General features: G+C 47.4%; 1 protein-coding gene across 2 annotated transcripts in view; it reads right to left on the bottom strand.

Annotated features, from left to right (window-relative positions):
• ACOT7 (acyl-CoA thioesterase 7) overlaps positions 1 to 19,758 on the bottom strand; it is a 68,144-nt gene that overhangs the window by 33,067 nt on the left and 15,319 nt on the right. For both annotated transcript variants that reach the window (XM_035119371.3, XM_088671782.1), the window contains exons 2-6: positions 18,740 to 18,857; positions 17,054 to 17,210; positions 11,203 to 11,294; positions 10,430 to 10,544; positions 5,372 to 5,458 (exon numbers count right to left, since the gene is read on the bottom strand). In XM_035119371.3, coding sequence (XP_034975262.1) covers positions 5,372 to 5,458; positions 10,430 to 10,544; positions 11,203 to 11,294; positions 17,054 to 17,210; positions 18,740 to 18,857 — 569 coding nt within the window. The remainder of the gene's footprint in view (positions 1 to 5,371; positions 5,459 to 10,429; positions 10,545 to 11,202; positions 11,295 to 17,053; positions 17,211 to 18,739; positions 18,858 to 19,758) is intronic.

Here is a 19,758-nt window from a genome sequence, read left to right as displayed (position 1 = left end):
AAACTGAAGATGCTGCAAAATGAAGCCCATGACCCCATGAAGGACGACCAAGCTCAACTCAGAGAGAAGAGCCACTCCTTGACCCCTTATTAGAACAGATCTTTTGCCAACCCGAGAGTTGGGCCTGCGCTTGCAAGAAGCTGGGTAAAAATGTAAGGGAATGATTTGCTCCTGAGTCGCTTGGAAAGCAATGTCTCCCGAGCACAGCTCTCCTCTTGCCTGCTTGCTGCCCTATTAGTGTTAGCCTGCCAGAGACAGATGAAATCGCATTAACCCTGATTTGCAGAGGAGGCCTTGAAACAAAGCATCCATCTCCCCTGCCCTGCCGCTGCCCCCAACCAGGCGGTGATGGCCAATTAATCAAGCCACCCTGGGGACTGGCTGGCCCTGCATGCATCACGAGGGCAGCAAGGCCTTGGCTAGTAACAGCACACACACACACCACCCCTTGTGGGGAAAACAATAAGATGAACACTGCCAGGGCGAGCAGTTAAGCCATTACCCCCTGCTGGGGGAGAGCCTGTGGTGTACTGTGAGAGGCAAAAAAAAGGAGAGGAGCACGTGCAGTGTGGATCAGTGCTGCAATGCACCCAGGGTGCCATGCTGGGGGAGCAACCTGGAAGAATGGAAGCAGCTGTAATCAGTGCATTTTAAGCTGAGTTAAGTGGGGGGGGGGAGGCGGAAGGGCTGTGGAAGAAGAGCAAAAGGGAGAGTGGAAAGCAGCACACGCCCATCCACATCAAGAGGTTTAGTGCCTTGTGGCTGCAAACAACAAGCAGTGATTCCAAAGTATGTGCAAAAAACCCTGCTTTCGAGGCCAGGGCCCACCCATCATATATGCTGCACCCCAGCCCAGGCGATTCAGGCCAGATAAAAGAAAGGACTTCTTCATGCAGCACATAAAATAGGAGACAGTGATGGCAACCAGCATCTGGTATTCAGAAGCATCACTTGGTCAGAATTTCCTAACCACACGTACTAGAGTCTTTTGTGGATAAAAAGTCTCTCTGTGTGTGTTTGTAAACAGGTGGAAAGAGTGGGGAGGACAGAGAGTCTTTTTCTAAAGTTTATTAGGTCACTGGGAGTCAATGCCTTGGGGAAGAGGGAAGGTGCTTTTTAGATACTTGAATTCATATATGCTCAAGACAAAAGACAACCCTGCATCATGATTGCTCGTTCTCTGTGTCAAATGTCTTCACAGCCACTTTTTGGTTCCCAAGTACAGAATGGGCAGTGAGGTCACCAGGGCTTAGCATCCATCAGCCATTCTACTCCTGAGCCAGCTTGATGGGAGAAGGTGTTACCAGGATTCTACTCTAAGTCACACATATAGTTTTCTTTCTTTTTAGAGGCAAGAGACAGGGTTTTTTAGCAAGTCAGTTCCATCTCCGGCACAATCCTCCCGTCAAAAGGCTTCCACTTAATTTGCAAGACCTGATTTTAAAGTTGAGAGCCCCCTCCTTCTCCAAAGTGTGTTTTAATTACACAGGTCTAGATTACCAATGAGAGTCTTCATAATGAAGAGTTTCTATAGCAACCACTTCTCTTTGCTGGCACCACTAGAAGCACCACCTCATCTGCATTCAAGCAGGAGATTTAAATTTTGATTAAAAGAAAACTCCCAACGAATGGCATTACCATCACATCTATCTAGGTTACTCTGCTTCAGCCTTTTGCCAGCCTAGTGCCCTCCCAGCCAGAATGGCAAATAGTCAGGAATGATGGGAGCTGTAGTCCAGCACCACCTGTAGGGAGCACTTTGGCTAGCCCTCCTCTGACATGCGGGATCTTGGGCAGCTGGAAGACCCCAAGCCAGACACAGTTCAGCCTATCACAGCCTCTTCCTACCTGCACTGCCTGCACTGCAGCCTCTGAACAACAGAGCACAGTCCACATATTGCTTCTGCAGCCCATGCCAGCACCTGCCCATTTTGTCTTCCTCCTGCAGCTTTGTCAGAACATATGAAGAGCCCCATAGCTGGATCCAAGCAAAGGCACCCTCTAGTCCTCCATCCTGGTTTCTACAATGAAATGCCTCTGTGGAACTCAAGCAAAACAGCCCTCTTCCAAGCAACTGGAAACAGAAGTACACTACCTCTGACCATAGAGGCTTTATTCAGACAGCATTCATTCGCAAGCTGCTTTTCCACAAGGCTGTGCCCAAAGTGGCTCACAATCTGTCAAACGATGAATTAACTGGTGTCAAACATCTACATCCACAAATTTAACCCTCCCCCACCCAAAAAGCCAGTGAGAACCACCACAACTGGTGGGGGGAAATAAATAAAAACCCACCATGTGCTGTGTGGAGAAGTGCTTTCTTCGGCCAGACCTGAAGCTACCCCCAATCTTCCTCATTGGATCACCACCCAAATGCCAGTATTATGAAACACACTTGTTCCTCATCATGCGTAATTCTACAGCCATATATCATATAATCTCCCCATGTCCCCCCCCAGTCACCCCCCCTTCTAAACTAAGAAGTCACAAAGACTTGGGTCTGATCTTGTGAGGATCACTTCGGCTGCCTGTGTCTGTACCATCTGCAGATCTACAATACTGTATATATATTTTCAGATGAGGAGACCGGACCTGCACACATAACTGATCCTGCCCTACTGACTTATTTCTATACAGCCCCCTTGGCGGTTGGAGCTGATGAGTGCAGCAGCAGTCCAAAAATATTTGGAGGTCACCAAGGTTGACTGAAACCAGTCTGATCAGCAGAGAAATCTCAGACACAGCTCTTCTGTGACACAGGCTGAGGCCTTTCCTCGGGCTGAGGATGGATCCTGGTGCTTTATTATGAACACCAAGCCCACCCTAACAGAGACAGCCCCCTCGGTTGCTTGCGAGAATCTATTAAGAGTCAACGGTGGATTTTAGGACAAGGTTCTCACCCTGGGGCTTTGGTGGGCTCTTTCCTAGATCTCGTGACTTCCATTGCCTTTTAAAAATAGAACACCAAGGCAGGGCTACGCTCTGTGCTACATCTGTTGTCTTTTGCCAGTCAGGCCCTCCTGGCTGCCAATTATGCTGCGATTTCTGCTGATACTCAAAGTTTGATCTTGCACGTCCAAAGCTGCTACGCTGAAATGACAGGCACTGCAAACAACACTCCAAACACCAAGCAGTGAGCTTGACAAAGCTCCCATTATTACTTTCTTCCCAACTGCTCCATCTGGATGCCTGGGAAAGGCACAAGTCACACAATGGCTGGCTGGAAGCCAATGAACTGTGCAGCGTGAAGCCTGCAATCCTATACTGTACCTACTTGAACTCAATAGGATTTACTCCTGAGCAGATATGCAGAGTGCACTGCTAGCCAGACTGCATCCCAGTGAGAACGACTACTGAAGCATCAGTTTCAGAGAAGCTGACGGCAGGGGAGGGGGGGATGATCTTTTTATCCAGTGCCTGAAACCAGCATTATATTCTCATCTGCCCTCTAAAGTGCTGCAAATCTGGATTATTAGATCTATCTGATAGCTCACAGACCAACATGGTTAGGTCTTTTTATTTTTATTTTGTCCCAGCCCTGCTAATAGAACAGCATGCAGGCCCAGGGGGGAGGGACAGCTCCACAATATTTCACCCTTCTATTCCCCAAACTCTTCCTAGCCTTGAGCAATTCCATGTTTTTCACAGAAAATGGCACAAGGCAATTTTGAATTTTTTAAAGGAGAAAGTTCCAACTAGGCCTAATTTGGCCAAAAACCAACCTTACCATAATATGCTTAAAACTGTTCCTGCAAAACAGACCCGCACACGCCTGCCAACATTTTATTCAAGAGAAAATCAATTTTGCTAAACAGTCAAGTTGCAGGTGCAGCATTTTAGGAAAGAGGCAGCTGTTGCAAAGCATCAAAAATACCAGCAGTTATGGTTTTACAACCTCTATTAAGAGCAAACCATTTTGCCATCCACCCCTCCATTGATCTCTTTAGAAGTAAAGGAGAAAAAGACATCATTCCATTCTCTTTGAGCTGCACTGTTTTTTCCTCCTTTCTACACACACACACACACACACACACACACACACACACACACACACACACGGCTGATAGGAACTGTAGTTCAAAACATCTGGAGGATGCCAGGTTGGGGGAGGTTGGTTGAGGATTTGTCAGCACACGTAGAATAAACTGCGCAGAGCTGATGTAGCCACCAGTAAGATGCTGAGCTGCAGCTAGAAAAGCGAGCCTGTGCCAACTGAGGCGTTTTGCATAAACCGACAGATGTTGCATTTTGCTGGGAAATTTGAAGCAATTCAGTCTCTCAACACATTTCCTAGAATGGTTGGGGTTTTTTTGTTTTGTTTTTGACTGAACGGTCAGCTTAATGTAATGGATCCATCCAGTCAATGCAACTGGAAGAAGGCCAAAAACCGAAGCCACTAGAACTCTACATCGAGAAGAAACAAGACATACAATGTTATTAAAGAGATCTTCCTTTGGCTCCTTGGGACTGGACAGCAACCTAAATCCAGACTTGGGGGCTTGGGGGGGAGGCAGTGGCAGAACTTCATGCTCCGGCTCCGGGGGGGGCGGAGAACAGGTGGGGACAGGGCTGGCAAGTGTCCCGGGGCGTGGCGCGCCACCCACAGGGGTGTGGCGTGTTGCCTGTAGGGGCGTGGCACCCAGCGTGGGTAGGAGGGTAGCCGCGATGACACCCCACCGGGATTGTGCTGCGCTCCCCCCACACTCCTCTTCCTCCGCCAATTGGGGGGGGAACCCTCTCCCATTCAGGATCCCTGAAGTCAGTTGCCTGAGCTGGTAACTGAAAAAGGAGATACCTGAAGCACAGCAAGCAAGACATACCATTCCATCCTCTCACCCAGAGGCTTTGTAACACAGACTGGCAATTGCAGGCACCAATGTTTACACAACCTGAAATTGTGTGTCTAGACGCCTGAATTCGTATGGTTCTAGCCAGCTTACCAGAGAAGACCCTAGCCGTGAATCCTGAGGTTCCTGATTCAAGCCTCCCAAGCCCCTAACTAGTTCCAAAACAGGTGTAGGAGACCTCTGCGGCCCTCATGCATTACAAACATACAACTCCTGTCTAGAAAGCCTCCAATGGAAGTCCAACAGAACAAAGGGGTGTGTGGAAGAGTAGGCAGAACTTGATGGATAGGCCTGGGTGCAGTTAAGGAAAAGGTTACATGGCAGTTGATGCCAAGGAACTGCTTAGAGATTTCTGCTGAAACAGGAAGCAGTATATAAGTAAATGAATGAAACCAGCATCAACAGGCACCTCCTCAAAGGGTTCACCCAGGACTTTCTAGGAAATGACGGGACGTCTGGCAGAGCCACAGTGTGGCACCAAAAGAGCACATCAAAGCCATGCTGGACACAGACTGGGAACTTACCTCCGTGCACAAATCCATGCATGGTGCAGTCAGATGGTCCCACCAGGTGGATCAAGCTGGACTGGCTGTAGCCAACGGTATATGGCTCTGTAACGGGAAGGAAGAGCACAGACCATGAGAAGACCAAATTAATTCAGCCCCACAGAAAGAATGTTTTAGAGTTCACAGAAGCGTAAGGACAGAGGAAGAGATCTGCTGGATCAGATTAAGGGTGCATTCAGACTTGGGGAATGTTGTGCTACCAGTTTTTGCAACTGTGTCAGGATCCGCAGTAAGAATAATAATGGCAGAGGAGCTTCCCTGAAAAACAGCTTGCGTCTCTCTGATCAATCTTCCCCTGCAATTCAGTTCCAAGGAAATGCTGGGAAACAGGTCGCAGTGTGATGCCCAGTGTACACCACATATCAATGGAAGACGCCTTGAAGCAGCAATGTTTGACCCCCTGCCTTAAAGGGGTCAGAACAGACTACGAAAGCCCACCTGAAGAGGCAGCAGTTTTGAAATATGTGTATTTACCAACACGGCTGACAGGTGAAATCAAATGTATAGCCACTATTTGCGACCAGTGAAACCTTATGGATTTTTAAAAATCATCTACTCATCCAGCTATATAGCTTTTAAGCAAAGGAACAAACATTTCTCATCCAGAATATTTAGCACCATTGCTCTTCTCCAACTAGCAGAGGAAAGGGACTCCCTTCAGCTGAGCTCTGGCTGTCAGATCCTTTCCCCTCTTGCAGCAACTGCCTAGGGGGGGACGGATCTGATCCACCTTGGCTAGCACAGTACCTGCCCAGTCCTTCAATGCTAAAAAGTTTAAGAAATCAAGCAAACCTTAACTTTTTTTAAATTATATGCCTCCTCTAAACCAAATCCATTCAAGCCAATTCGCCTCAGAGAGGTCTGTGTGGCAAGATTTTTTAAAAAAGAATATATCGGTATATAATTTGCTTTAAGCAATTGTAATGAACTTTAAAACAATAAGAGGATCTGCCCCCATAGTGCCAAGCAGAGAGTTATTTCCTTTGACAAATCTTACAGCCAAGAATAAGAGAGCCAACACTTAGAAGCCTCCCTATCTTAACAGTGTTAATTAGTCAGAACAATCTTACCTTTTCTTTGTCTATCTGTGAAGCAAGGAGAGCAAGAGAGATAGAAAGGTAAGCTGCGAGCATTCACTGCAGGATTACAAGGCGCAATGGGATATGAAGGTCATGTAGCCTCACCCCCAACCTTCAGGCAATATCTCACACCAATCAACCATGCCAAGACTTTCACTCTCCCAGAGATTAACCTGATCACCCAGATTAAGTAGCATGCCAGGAGATGAAGAGAAGAGCAAACACAGCAACCCCCATCCCACCACAAGACAGACTTCAGAGAATGACCTGCTCAGTAAACAATCTAACATTAAGTGTCTGAACCTAAAGGGAATCTGGGTTACATTTTCAGAAAAGGAGTACAGATTTCATATGGGAATTAAAAAGTCACAATGACTTCATTCTTTTTGGACATCATGTAGCCAATGGCATTTGAATACAAAATGCTTGGTGAGTGAATCACTGCATATGGGGGTATGTTGCTGCTTGCTAGCCCTTCCTTGCCCACCAGGCAAATAAACTGAGAGAAAGAAGCAGCGTCTGTGGCAGCAGTTCACCAGAAGGCTACTGTCGAGTTCAGATGCTGCCTTGCATGGGGTCTCCTCCAGGAGGATGGGATTCCAAAACCTCTGAAAATGATCCCAGAGTGCCCACAAACACACACACACACAAAAATAGCACATGGGAGTTTTAATCCATTATTTATTCCTCATTCATTCATTCATTTATTGAATTGGTGAGTTGATTTTTCTTGCCCAAGGCAGCTCAGAGACTTACAAACAAACAAAAACCCACACAAACACATTAAAATCAATTTTTAAAATTCATTTTAAAAATTCATTAAAAGGCCAAATATAGATGAAGGCTTTTGCCTGGCACCTAAAGATATATAATGATGACACCAGGCACGCCTCCCCAGAAACAGCATTCCACAAATGGGGAGCCACCACCGAAAAGGCCTGCTCTCATGTTGCCATCCTCTGAACCTCCCATGGAGGGTTGGCAATGGGCACATGAAGAAGGGCCTCAGGTGACAATCGCACGGGCCATGTTGGTTCCTATGGCAGAGGCAGTTCTTGAGGTATTGGGATCCAGAGCTGCTTAATGCTTTATAAGACAATATCAACACTTTGAATTATTACACAGACCCAGCAATAATCATTTCAAGCCCCTGCCATTCCAAACCTCGCCCGTACTAGCTCTGCACAATTTCCATATGCTCCCCACCCTCCCACCATGTAGGTTCTATCAATGTCCAGCCATCCTCAAAGCTACCTTCTATTAAAGCCTGTTCAGCCCTTGTACACAAGTGCAGCAGCCCTGAAGATACAAACAGAAGCATCATAATACGGTGCCTCCAATACCCATCGCACTGAGCTGGTCCAGGCTGATTTCACAACCAAGGGCAGCAAAAGCCCCTGAGAGATTGAGCAGAAGTAACACAGTTGCATTCCCCCTGTCCCTCTCACAATATATCAGCGTGACTAAGAGTGATTCAGTTACAAAGCCTGGTCTAAACACAGATAGTAGTGGATCTGGGATTGGGGAGCTGCCTGAACCTTTATATCCAAGCTCTGATATCATCTGCAGGAGCATCGTTGGCCATTCCCCGAGTTGGTGAGGCTCACTCGATAACAAGAAATACAGTCTTAGTGTCATCGGCACAGTATTGTGCAATGCTCTGCCAATAGAGATTCAGCAGGTACCTTCTGTTTAAACTTGAATGAGTTTTAGATTTCTCTCTGTCTTGTTTTGTGCTGGTTTTAATGCATTTGTTACTGTTGTTCAGTCACTTTGTTACTGTTGTAAAAAACAAACAAACCTACTAATAGGTTTAATGAATAATAACAACCCAGGATCTCTGTCATCCATGGATGGAGGCAGGACTTGAGCTGGACCCTAAAGTGCAGCAGGGTGATAGCCTTGCACTGCTGGTGTTTATAGCCAGAGGTGCCAGTCTGCCACCCACCTGCAGGGGCAGAACCTGCATTCCTCTCTGCTGTGTCTGCATGAGGCTCTCTCCCAGCACAAGTCCAAAGATACCTCACTTGGCAGGGAGTTCCCAACACACCTTTAGTCTGGGGCACATCAAGCTTCAAATGTCCTTAACGCAGACAACGACCTTTAAGTAGAACATACAGTCTATTCACTGTGGAAACAGACAGCTGTGCCCCATCCTAAAGCTTCCAAACAAAGGAAGCCTGCTGCCATTCTGTAGAAATTTTCGTCTTAAAAGCCTCCTGGACATGACAAAAGAGATCGGAGCTCTCTCTCTCTCCCCCCCCCCCAGCCCTTTGTGGTGGGTTGCTAGGCAACTGCAGCACAAATCCCCTGTGCTCTTCCTGCACTAAAAGACACCTAAAATTAAGCTAGTGTGGAAGGGGGGAGGGCTCTGTTCACAGAGACGAAAATAGTCCTGCAGGTCACCTCTTCGGAGCTCCTACCTCTGCAAGTTCACTCGATCACATGCTCTGGCAGCAGCCTCAGCTTTAGAGAAGGCATGACTGTTGCCACTCACGGGTCTGGGAAGAAATCCACTGAACAGTCTCCTCCAGTTGATGGGGAGAGGGGGAATGACACGTTCCTGGGCTGCATGCACACCGCTGCATGGTCATCTATAAATACCCGAGTGCAGACAGTCTGAGCACTAAAATAGCCGGCTTTGAACCCAACTGTTTTCGTGGTGGAAGGAAGACGAAAGCATCCCTGGAGGACAGCTCTTGCTCCAGGCTCATTGCACCGGTTGGGGCTCTTCACTCCCCAAAAGACAGGCTTTGGGCTTTCATTGGAGCAGGAGGAAGGAAGTCTGTCTTTTATGGTGGGGTAGGTAAAGAGGAGCACATGCCTCTGGGGAAAGTCCCAATGCATGGAAGTTCTAGACCTCCAACCTGGGATTCTCAGCCTGGGTCCCTGCGAGCTTCTGTGAGCCAAATTGAGAGACTGAGCCAGGTCCCATCCAGGTTCACACACAAACTGGCACCGTCATCAGAAAGGCTCTGCAGCAGGAAATGCAACACGGATCCAGCTTTCATAGTGACTAGCTAAGAAGTTGTCAAATCACAATCAACTGACTCTCAGGAAGCACCCACTGAACTACAATCCCAGATATCCCACCTCTGTAGCAAAGATGCCACCCATGTTTCAGGTGTGGGCAGGGGCGAAGGAAGGCTAACCAGCACCTGGGTGCTGGGTGTCGAGGGGGCGGGGCAAAGTGCCCCGCGGCCCATGTGTGGTGCTGCTATGTACTGCGCTTGCGCGACGCTGTATGTACTGCGCACACGCATGCGCCGTACGTAGCAGCACTGCGCATGCGCCGCGGGGCAGCTTGCCAAGGGAGCTGCTCGAGCACCGTACAGACAGCGGCGGGATCCTCTGCTCGTGGCTGCAGCCGAGGGATCCGTAGGAGCCGCTTGAGCGCCGTACAGACACAGATGGGATCTCTCCTCTGCCACTGCAACCACAAACGGAGGATCTGCTGCACGCGGCTGCGGCAGTGCGATGGCGGCGGCTCGTGCCACCACGCCCGGGGGCGGTGGGGCAAGCCCCCCACGGAGTGCCTTCTTGTCACCCCCCTTAGAGATGGCACCCAGGCAGACCGCCGCCCCACCCCCCGCCCCTGCCACTGGGTGTGGGCAACCTTCAGGCTGAACCTAGGAGCCAGTCAGAGGGATATGGGGGAGAAAAGGCCTAAAATGTTCCTGTTTGGAGGAAGGACCAGGGAGCAGGTGTGACATGTACAGGTAGTTGATAAGGATATGTCAATTAATGGTGCATCATGGGCATGATTCATGGAAAGGTATAACATTTTAGAAATCAGTTAGTAGTTTGGGGAGGGGTTGCAGTTGCTCACTCACAAAAATACCTGCCCCGAAGTTAGTTGCATGTAAAGATGCAAAGGATTCTGCTAAGCCTCACCATGTCCTTTGGAGCCGGCGTTAACTCAGACTGCCCGTCTTACCTGGGTTGATCACTGGCATGATGACGTCCCCGTTCCTCTCCTTTGTTTCCAAACGTTCCAGCTTCTGCTCTTCGTAGCGCCTTCTCCCTTCCTCCTCCTGCGCCTTCTCTGCAAACTGAGAAGAAACAGAAGGGCCACCTGGTCATCCCAAGTCAGAGGGGAAGGGACAAGGACTGCTGCCCCACTGGCTACATCACCACCACTGCTTCATGTTGCTATGAAGTGCCACTGGAGGCAAGAAAATGTCCCCTTGGGCCACCAGTGGAGAAAGGAAGTTGCCGGAGAGTTTTTCTATACAGCTGTTTAAGAGGGCACACACTGCCCCTTTGAAGGCATGGCAAGAGAGGAATTCCCTCTAAGGTAATGGGAGTGGACAGGAGCAACATGGACCAAGTGTTAAATCTGGTATGTCACAATACGTTGGAGCAAAGAAGGGAGTTAGAAAAAGTTTATTGAAAGGAAGTCTGGGGGGAGAAGAGGACATCTTTCTAGGAGAGCCTCAGCTACAGTGTGAATCAAGACAACAAAACCAGATTATACAGTACAATACAGTACATGATTAAGCCATAGCTGCCAAGTTTTCCCTTTTCTCGCGAGGAAGCCTATTCAGCATAAGGGAAAATCCCTTTTTAAAAAAAGGGATAACTTGGCAGCTATGGATTAAGCAAGTGGATGTAAACATGGAAATGGGCATTGTTTATTTTGTTTGCAGAATCTGGACTAAGGCCTGACTCATATAGAGCTCTACTATCACCCTTGGAACATCCCCTTACCTGAATAGGAGGCACTTCCAATACTTTGTTCACGTTGTTGAGAGAGAGGGGCACATACCACAGAGTTGCCTTGTTGGTCACCCGCTTGGCACCTTTTTAGGGAGGGAAAAATATCTGTAAATGAACAGACCACAGAAAACTGCAAAATATGGAATAATAACTGAGTCATCAAAGCATCTGGCCTGAAGAAATGAGAAAACAAAACAAAGCAAGTGATATCAGCCCAGGAGGCCTTTATCCAGTGTAACTACTGGCAAGGGGACCTTTTCTGTCATGGCACTCAAACTCTGGCAACTATCTTTGTCCCATGTCTGATCAGTGCCATTGTTAATTAACTTGCAATGTGAGTATGATTCCATTGCATCGGCTATTGCTGTTGTAAGGTATCACTGTACATATCTGACATACGTTCATAATTGAGTTCTCCCAACAATTATTTTCTGCATTTCAGTGTTATTTGACAGCACTACCTACATTCCTGACCCCATGCCCCCACTTATGTCATAACATATGTTAGCCTCTTTGGTGCTACACCTATAAGGCTTTTTGCAATTGGTGCACTGGATCAGGTGGAGGCAGTGATGGTCACCAACATGGGTGGTTTTAGAAGTGGATTGGACAAACTAATGGAGGAGAAGGAAGAGAAGGCCACTAGCCATTATGGCTATGCTCTATCTACACTAACAGAGGCAGTCATGCTTCCAGAATACCAGTTACTGAAAACTGCAGGAGGGAGAGTGCTGTTGTGCTCAGGTCCTGCTTGAGGGTTTCTGGTTAGGGCATCTGATTGGCTGTGAGAAGAGGATGCTGGGGCAGTTGGCCCACTGGCCTAATCCAGCAGGCTTGTCTTACGCTCTAAAAGGAGGGGAGCTGACCCTCTCAGAAAAGTGCATCAGCAGTACGCTTCCAAAAAAAGGGGCATTACCTAAGTTTGACCCTATGGAGCTATATGTTATGGCTGCTCAGTTCCTGCCACACCCCACACCCCCGATTTCTGGCTATGGGCCTAAATTTGTAGGGGGGAAAGTCCACTCAGATTTTGATCTGGTACAAACAAGTACATTGCTTTCAAAACTGGCCCGACTGCTTGAAAAAAAGTCACGCCTCTTTTCATCCGAAGATCAGAGGGGCAATGCTCCCAGTACTCTGGAAGTGGTGTTTCACTGCAGCATCTCCCCCTCCCTGTTACAAAAGGAAAACAGAATTTGTGCAGAAAGTAGGGCTAATTTGCAATACTTCGGCTCTGTGCACAGCTTTTCACTGTGATGTGACAACCTCCTCTTGGGAATAAGATTTACTGCTTAAACCCAACAACAACAAAACAACCTGACAGGCTGGATTCCACAGCAGCAACCCTATGCCTCCCACCCCACCCAAGGCTCCCACACTCCTCCCCAAACAACACAGGATGGCTATCTGCACATTTTCCTGGGGCTGATCAAAAGAGCAGCAATTCCCAAGGCTGCTGCTTTCAGAAGCTTCTGCGGCTGCAGTCCGCCTGTACCAGAGCTGTTCCCTCCTAATTGCATCTAACAGAAATTAGCATCCAGACATTGGGGATAAGGCAAATGAGCAGCACTGGCAGTTTTGCCTGGTTGAACTGGATGGGCCATGCCTGCTGGGAACCAGCAAGGGGACCGGGGCACTTCAGACACCGCCGGCTGTCGCTAACTGGCAACTTGAAATGGGGAAACAAAGGACAAACAAAAGGATCCTTGGCACAACCTCCCTAACCCTTCAAAAAATAGGGGCAGGGAACATGCCACTCTCCAGCTTTTACAGGACTCCATAATCCCTGAGCATTGACCATGCTCGCTGATGTCCACCAGTATCTAGAGAGCTGCTCATTTTCCACTCCTTGGATGAGCCCCAATTTGACAATCTTTCCTATAAAACAAGAGCACTGACTAGGGTCACATAAACACACGTTTGGAATTCAAGTGCCACTTTGACCCACCTATCCATTTTCAAGGTGCAGTGCACTGCAATGAGGCATCTCATGCAACCATTGCGGCCCCATTCGCACCGTACATTCAAAGCATTTTGATGCCACTTGAAACTGTCATGGCTTTCCCCAAGAATGCTGGGACCTGCTGTTTGCTAAACTGATCCTGGGGAAGACGTTGGTGCAAGCAACCTCCTACCGGTAACTCTGTCCCTGTTCTGGGCAGTATCAAAGTCAGCACACTCCCAGGCCTGACGGCTCCCTTGTTCCTCTGGATAGTGGGTTTTTCCACAAACCTCACTGCAAAAAAATCTCCTTGTGCAGTAGAACCAGTGAAAGGGTTGGTTTAAATCTTAATTGCAATTTGGAGGAGATGAAAGGCAGCCCAAGCGTTTCATTCCACGAGTCCAATTTTATTAAAGGCCTTTCCCATCAAAGCTGCCCAATTGGCCACAGTCATGCAGGGCCTCTGAACTGTGATCGTCTGTGGGAAGAGAAGGTTCTCCCTAGTTCTCCTCCATCCAGTGATATATGCAGATTAATCTTCAGAAGCAGCCTCAAGGATTTGGGGAGATTATAGAAAGGAAGTCACAGGCAGGGACTCGCTTGGTGCCACTCCTCGCAGTGGCCCACAGTTGATCAGTGGTGTCTATCACTGAGTGGGATGAACTTTTGGCTCCCTGTTTGATCTGCATATTCTCTTTCAAGGCACGGTAACCATGGAAACACATTTTCATCTTCCCACACGCCGGCCAAGAGCATGGGGATAGACATCTGGTTTCTCTGCACCTGCTTTGTTTTTACAAAACCCAGCGTTTGCACTGACAAAGTCTCAACATCCCAGTTGGTCAAAACCATATTCTCTTGGCAGGAAGATGTTCCAAGAGAAGCTTGAGGCAGGGCCAAATATTGGGAGGAGGGGATGAGAGGAGATGAGATGAGAAGAGGGTTGCCAAGAGAGCTATCTTTTGTAATGCCACACATGGGGAATCTCGTGCCAGACTGGGTATCTGGGGAAGGAGCTGAAATGCTGAGGGCCATTTTGGTCATTGCTGTTTCCTAAGTAGACCCCAGACTTTTGAATCCTGGCACACGTTTCTTCAAACATTTGTGCTGCAATGTCGAGTCGAGTCTTACTGTAAGTAGCCAAAGGTCATGCCATGATGATATAAGCATAAAACACCTACTGTATGTGAGAATCATGGGGGGTGGGGGTGGGATCCTCGGTTCAATAAAGCAGGAATAAACCATGAGAAGGGTTTAAAATATGCATTTAGTTTAAAACCTCCTTTAACATTTAGGAACTTTTTTTCACGTTTTAAAAACTTTTCTTGTATTATTGTGCTTGTAGTGAAGGGTGGGCGAGAAATCGAATAAATAAATAGATTTATAGGGCCAAGAAAGCCGGAAATTTGCAGATTTGCTGCAGAGAGTTTCCATCTCGTGAGCAATGAAGTATGCGTTCGACTGCACATCCGCCGGCAATGTCACTTCGGCCAGGCCTGGAGGGAAGGAAAGTTTTGGAATGCAGCAGCTGGGAAGCAGCCACTTCCAAAGAAGTTGGATTTGTGAGCCAAGGAGCGAGGCGTCAAGCAAGAGGCAGGATGAGCATTACATTGCTTCTTTTTTCCTCCAAAGAGCTCAAGGTAGTACAAATGGTTCTTCCCTCTTCATTTAATAGCCACAACAACCCCGGAGGGAGTTTAGGCTGAGAGGCAGTGATTTGCCCAAGAGCACCTACCAAGTTTCAAGGCTGAGTGAGGGGATTTGAACCCTGGTCTCCCAGGTCCTAGCCCAACACTGAATATTTTTTTTCACTTTGCATGAGATCGGCTTTGAGATATTATTTGGGGGGGGGGGTAGAAAATTTGGCAAGATGACAGAAGGGTCTATTCCAAATACAAATTAGTAGGATACAACCACAGTATATTGTAATATAGTCTAAACCAGTGTTTCCCAACCAGGGGCCATATGGCCCCCTGCCCCCCCCTCAAGGATATTCCAAGGGGGCCACAGGTGAAAACTGCATAAATGAGGGACCACAACACAAGGCTGGGAGATCACAGAGGAAAGTGAGAAGTGAAAGGGGGGGAGCTTTTTAAAAAAAATAAAAAATCCTGATTGGCTGGCTATCCGCTTGACGAATCATTTAGGAAAACCACCCCAGTGCCTAGCTGAGCGGGGTTGTCTGGTGCTGCTGACTTGCATCTAGTAAATAAGTGTCTACACAGAAGAAAGCCACACTGATTTCAGGGGGATTTACTCCCAGGTAAAGGTGTGGGGGGCTATAATGTTTTATCTAGGCAGCCAGGGCTCCTCCAGATGACAAGATATTTTTGCAACAGGTCAGTGAGGACCACTTGCTTTTTAAAATTCTCCCATATATATAGAACTCCCTGTGTGCCTTTTGGACTCTTATCTGTAGGTTTTCCCCGTCTGTGTCAAATAACTGGGGTCAAATAAGTGTTGTTTATTTTTTATAATACATGGAAGATGGATCTTCCTCAGGAGGTTCTGGGCTCTCCTTCCTTGAAGCTTTCTAAGCAGAGGTTGAATGGTTATCTGTTATGGATGCTTTAGCTAAGTTTCCTACATTGCAGGGGGGTTGCACTAGAAAGATGGTGAGCTCCTGTTGCTCTGTCTCAGCTCCTGTCAACCTAGCAGTTCGAAAGCACACCAGTGCAAGTAGATAAATAGGTACTGCTGCAGCAGGAAGGTAAACGGTGTTTCCGTGCATTCTGTTTTTCCATCACAGTGTTCCATTGCGCCAGAAGCAGTTTAGTCAAGCTGGCCACATGACCTGGAAAGCTGAGATGAGCGTCGCAACCCCATAGTTGCTTTTGACTGGACTTAACCGTCCAGGGGTCCTTTACCTTTTACTAGAAAGATGACCCTTGGAGTCCCTTCCAGCTCCATGATTTTTCCAGCTCTATGTTTTTCTGCTTCAACAATATTTCATTCCTATCATTTTATGTAATTGTATTTTGTATAAATTATAAAAATTATAAATAAAACATGTTCTAATTACAAACAAAACATTAAAATAGCTACCTTTCTACAAGTAGGATGGGGGCAGGGCATGGGCATAGCCAGGATTTTTGTTAAGGGGCAGGCTTTTGATAGGGGAGGGGAACCTCAGATTTGTTTTGATTTTTACTTAGGGGGTGTAGCTGCCCCCCTGCCCTCCCTTGGCTAAGCCCACGGGGGAGCCACAGGAAGGAAACAAGGTCGGAAGGGGGCCACGGTTGGGAAAAGGTTGGGAAACACTGGTCTATACAGACAAATGGAAGTTCTTCATCTCATATACAACTTAATGTATCAAAGTCAGTGCATTCTGTCTCTTGTATCCTGGTGGATTGCTTTATTCTGTGTTGTTATTCAATCATCATAATTGCTTCACAAATCAGAATAAAAAGCTTCAGCCCTGGATATATCAAAATATTGTGAACCCATCGAGACCAACCTCCTCCTACTGCAAAACAAAATGCATCCATCAATTCCGAAAATAACATGGGCTTCATTTGCCTTCCTTACTTCTCGGGTAATTAGTTAACTTAGCCACCCCAATGAATCCCTGTACTTTATCATGCCACTTTTTAACGAATGGGATAGGAGGTTATCTCCACTTTTTCACATTCCTGCTGCAGCTAACAGGTAAGAAATTAATTCTTTATGTTCAAATCCAGTTTTGAGGGTGAAGTATAACTGCCAGCTGTGCATGGTTAAACATGCACTTTGAGAGAAATTTCTTTCATTAAAAAGAATGATAGACACACCAGTTGCCCTATCCCCTCAAGAAAAATCTTGGGAAATGAAAGATTTAAGAAAGCGAAGAAGTTAAGCGCCATCACATGGTTTAGCCCTTGTTCAGCAGGGGACCCTAAAAGGCGCTGGGATTTTGCTTACCTGTGAGAATGTTTTCTGACTCCACATGCACTTGGACTTCGACAGAGTGCTTGGATGTGTAGGTGATCACAGCGCTGACGTGAGCTACATCTCCGATGCACATGGGGGAAAGGAAGTCTGTGCGCTCCACGCGGGCCAGGGCGGCAATGCATCGCTCCTGAGAGGGGCAGGCAAAGCAAAGTGAGTGAGCAAAACATCACAGGCAGGTAGGGTAGGAGGAAAACAACACACACCACTGGGAGCAAAGGAGGAAAAGAGCCCGAAATGGAAGATGGGTGGAAAAAACATGAGGCTGCTCCTGAAGTCTACAGACCTGCTACCCACTTTGCAAGGGGCGAGGGAGTCAGAGGTCTGGGACCATTAGCATCACAGAATGCTTTCAACTGTGTGCTCTTTGGTAGAATGGCATCCCATCTCCAACTTTGGTGGAGTCCCCCACTCTTTATTCCCCTCTAATTATCTATCACTGCCACCTACTGGCCAGTCATAGATAACATTTGGGGTTTGGTTTTTGTTTTAAAAAAAGGAATAAATTGATAAAATAGGGTGACTATCCACAAATTCTGGTCATCCAAGCAGTTTTAACAGACAGATTTGGAAAGAGAGGAAAAGCACACACCCCACCCTTGGGCTTTTCTCCAGTCATGGCAGCAGGAGGTCAGTGTCTATTTCAGAACCTGGATTTGTTGTTTCTGCCCTTACATAAATAAAGACCAGACCTTTTATTATGGATTAGGGCCCAGGTTTGGTCAGTTGATGGGCGGGGGAGGCAGATGTCTTTCCCCTTCAGCTTTATCTCACAACCACACCCCTCCCCTACTAAAGGTGAAGAAGAAGGGGCATAATGGGCGTGGACACTGCTTTTGTTGACCCTCCCCCGCCCCGCACCTTCACTGGGCTCTGGCAGCAGGTGTGTAAGCAGCACCAGCACGCATGCCCAGCCAGCGTGGATCCAAAAGTTTGGGGGCGGGAGAGCATCTACGGTGAAAGATGAAGCCCACATTTCCTCTGGGACGTTCCAAGCCTGCTGCCTCGTTCCTGAGTCCCTCCTGTTTGAACAAGGCCAAAATGTTTGGCAGCCCTGCCCCAGGCTTGCTTAGCTCGGAAATAAATCCGTACAGGTGACATGGGACCTAATCCTGCGTAGGAGCGCAGGGTCCAGACTTTTTCTTATGCCTGCTTTCTTTCACCTGATGCATAGCAATGGTTGCACAGCACTTCCCCCACCTGCGGCACTCATGATCATCATTCAAGGTGCCGCAGGGTGCCATGGCACATCTGTTGAAAACCACTGGGTTAGGTAGCGGACAAATGTCTCTTGTGATCTTCTCTATTCCATTTTTTTTTTTGCTAAAGTTGGAATTTGTATTCCCATGTCATGTATCTTCACATTTATTTATCTTTTTTACTCTTCCTTCGTTATTAAGTTGGAAACTGTTATATGACAGTTTGAAAAATAAAACAAAAGAAGACAGGAGCATTATAAACCTCAACACGCAGAGCAGGCACTTGAATCTACAACAGAGGGGCAGGGAGGCAACAAGGCTTTGCTCCTGCAGCTTTGCCCCATCCCACAATTGCCTGCTACTAACACTGAAGGCATTGCTGAGAAGAGCCTCCTCCGCATATCATGGCAGCAAACAGCTTCACTCTTTGAACATGTGCACTGTTTGAACATGTACTTACCCCAGACTGAGAGTTGCAGTGCCGAGTGCTGATTATGGCACCTGCCTCCTCAATCATTTTTAATATGGTCCCTCCATGGACGTTCCCAGCAATGTTGGCATCATCAGGACGCATAATCCTACAGAGAGAAAAGAGGATAAAGAGGCAGATAAAGAGACAGTCAGCTCTAGCTCAGGCTGAAGAGACAGAACATGTGTCAACAACATGGCACCTTACAGATGATATTGGATTGCAGTGTTCGAAATTAGCCAGGGGACAGGGGCATTTTGCACCTGGCTATCAGCCACTTGCAAGCAAGTGAAGAAGCTTGGGCACCAGAATGGCGCCTGACATCTCCACCATCTGGTGTGCATGCCTGGGTATCATTGGAGCTTGACTGTTTTCACACACTAATACCACATCCTGTACAATACTATCAGTTATATTTTATCTGCACAATCAGAATGAATTTCAGGAACCAAAATGTTTTGTCTGTGCAGCTTGAGCAGGAGCAGTGAAAAACATTATAATTAATTGTTGCAGCTTGTCTTCACTTACCCCACCCCACTGCCCTGCTCACAGTCGTGAAGAATATAATGTTATTAATGATTGATCTGTGTCACCATTAAGAAAAAGAGGTAGGAATAGGCTGTTATTCCAATGGAGGACAAAACAGAGTCAACCTCCACATGTAACCCAAGTGTGTAGACAGGTTCACAGGTGCAAAGACCAGCAGAGGGCATCTGCTGCAGGGATCAGCAAGCTGCAGGAGTCATTGCCAGTACTTAGTACTCCAGTTTCGAACACAATCTTCCTCTCATTTCTAACCTGGACTACTGACCACCCTCAAGAGTGACACCCTATAATATTATAATATCTAATTGTGGATTAACTTCCTGCCAGATTTAGGAGCGGGAAGGGATTAGGTCAGGGAAGAACTGGACCAAGCAGCTGCTGCTCCCCAATTTGGGTCACCAGTTGAGCTATGGAAAAAGAGAAGGCATAGGTATGTTTCCCCAGAGGTGCTCTGGTAGTCCTTG

This window comes from Zootoca vivipara, chromosome 6 (genome assembly GCF_965207765.1).
Source record: "Zootoca vivipara chromosome 6, rZooViv2.hap1.1, whole genome shotgun sequence".
NCBI lineage: Eukaryota > Metazoa > Chordata > Lepidosauria > Squamata > Lacertidae > Zootoca > Zootoca vivipara.
This window is presented reverse-complemented; position numbering and strand designations above follow the sequence as displayed.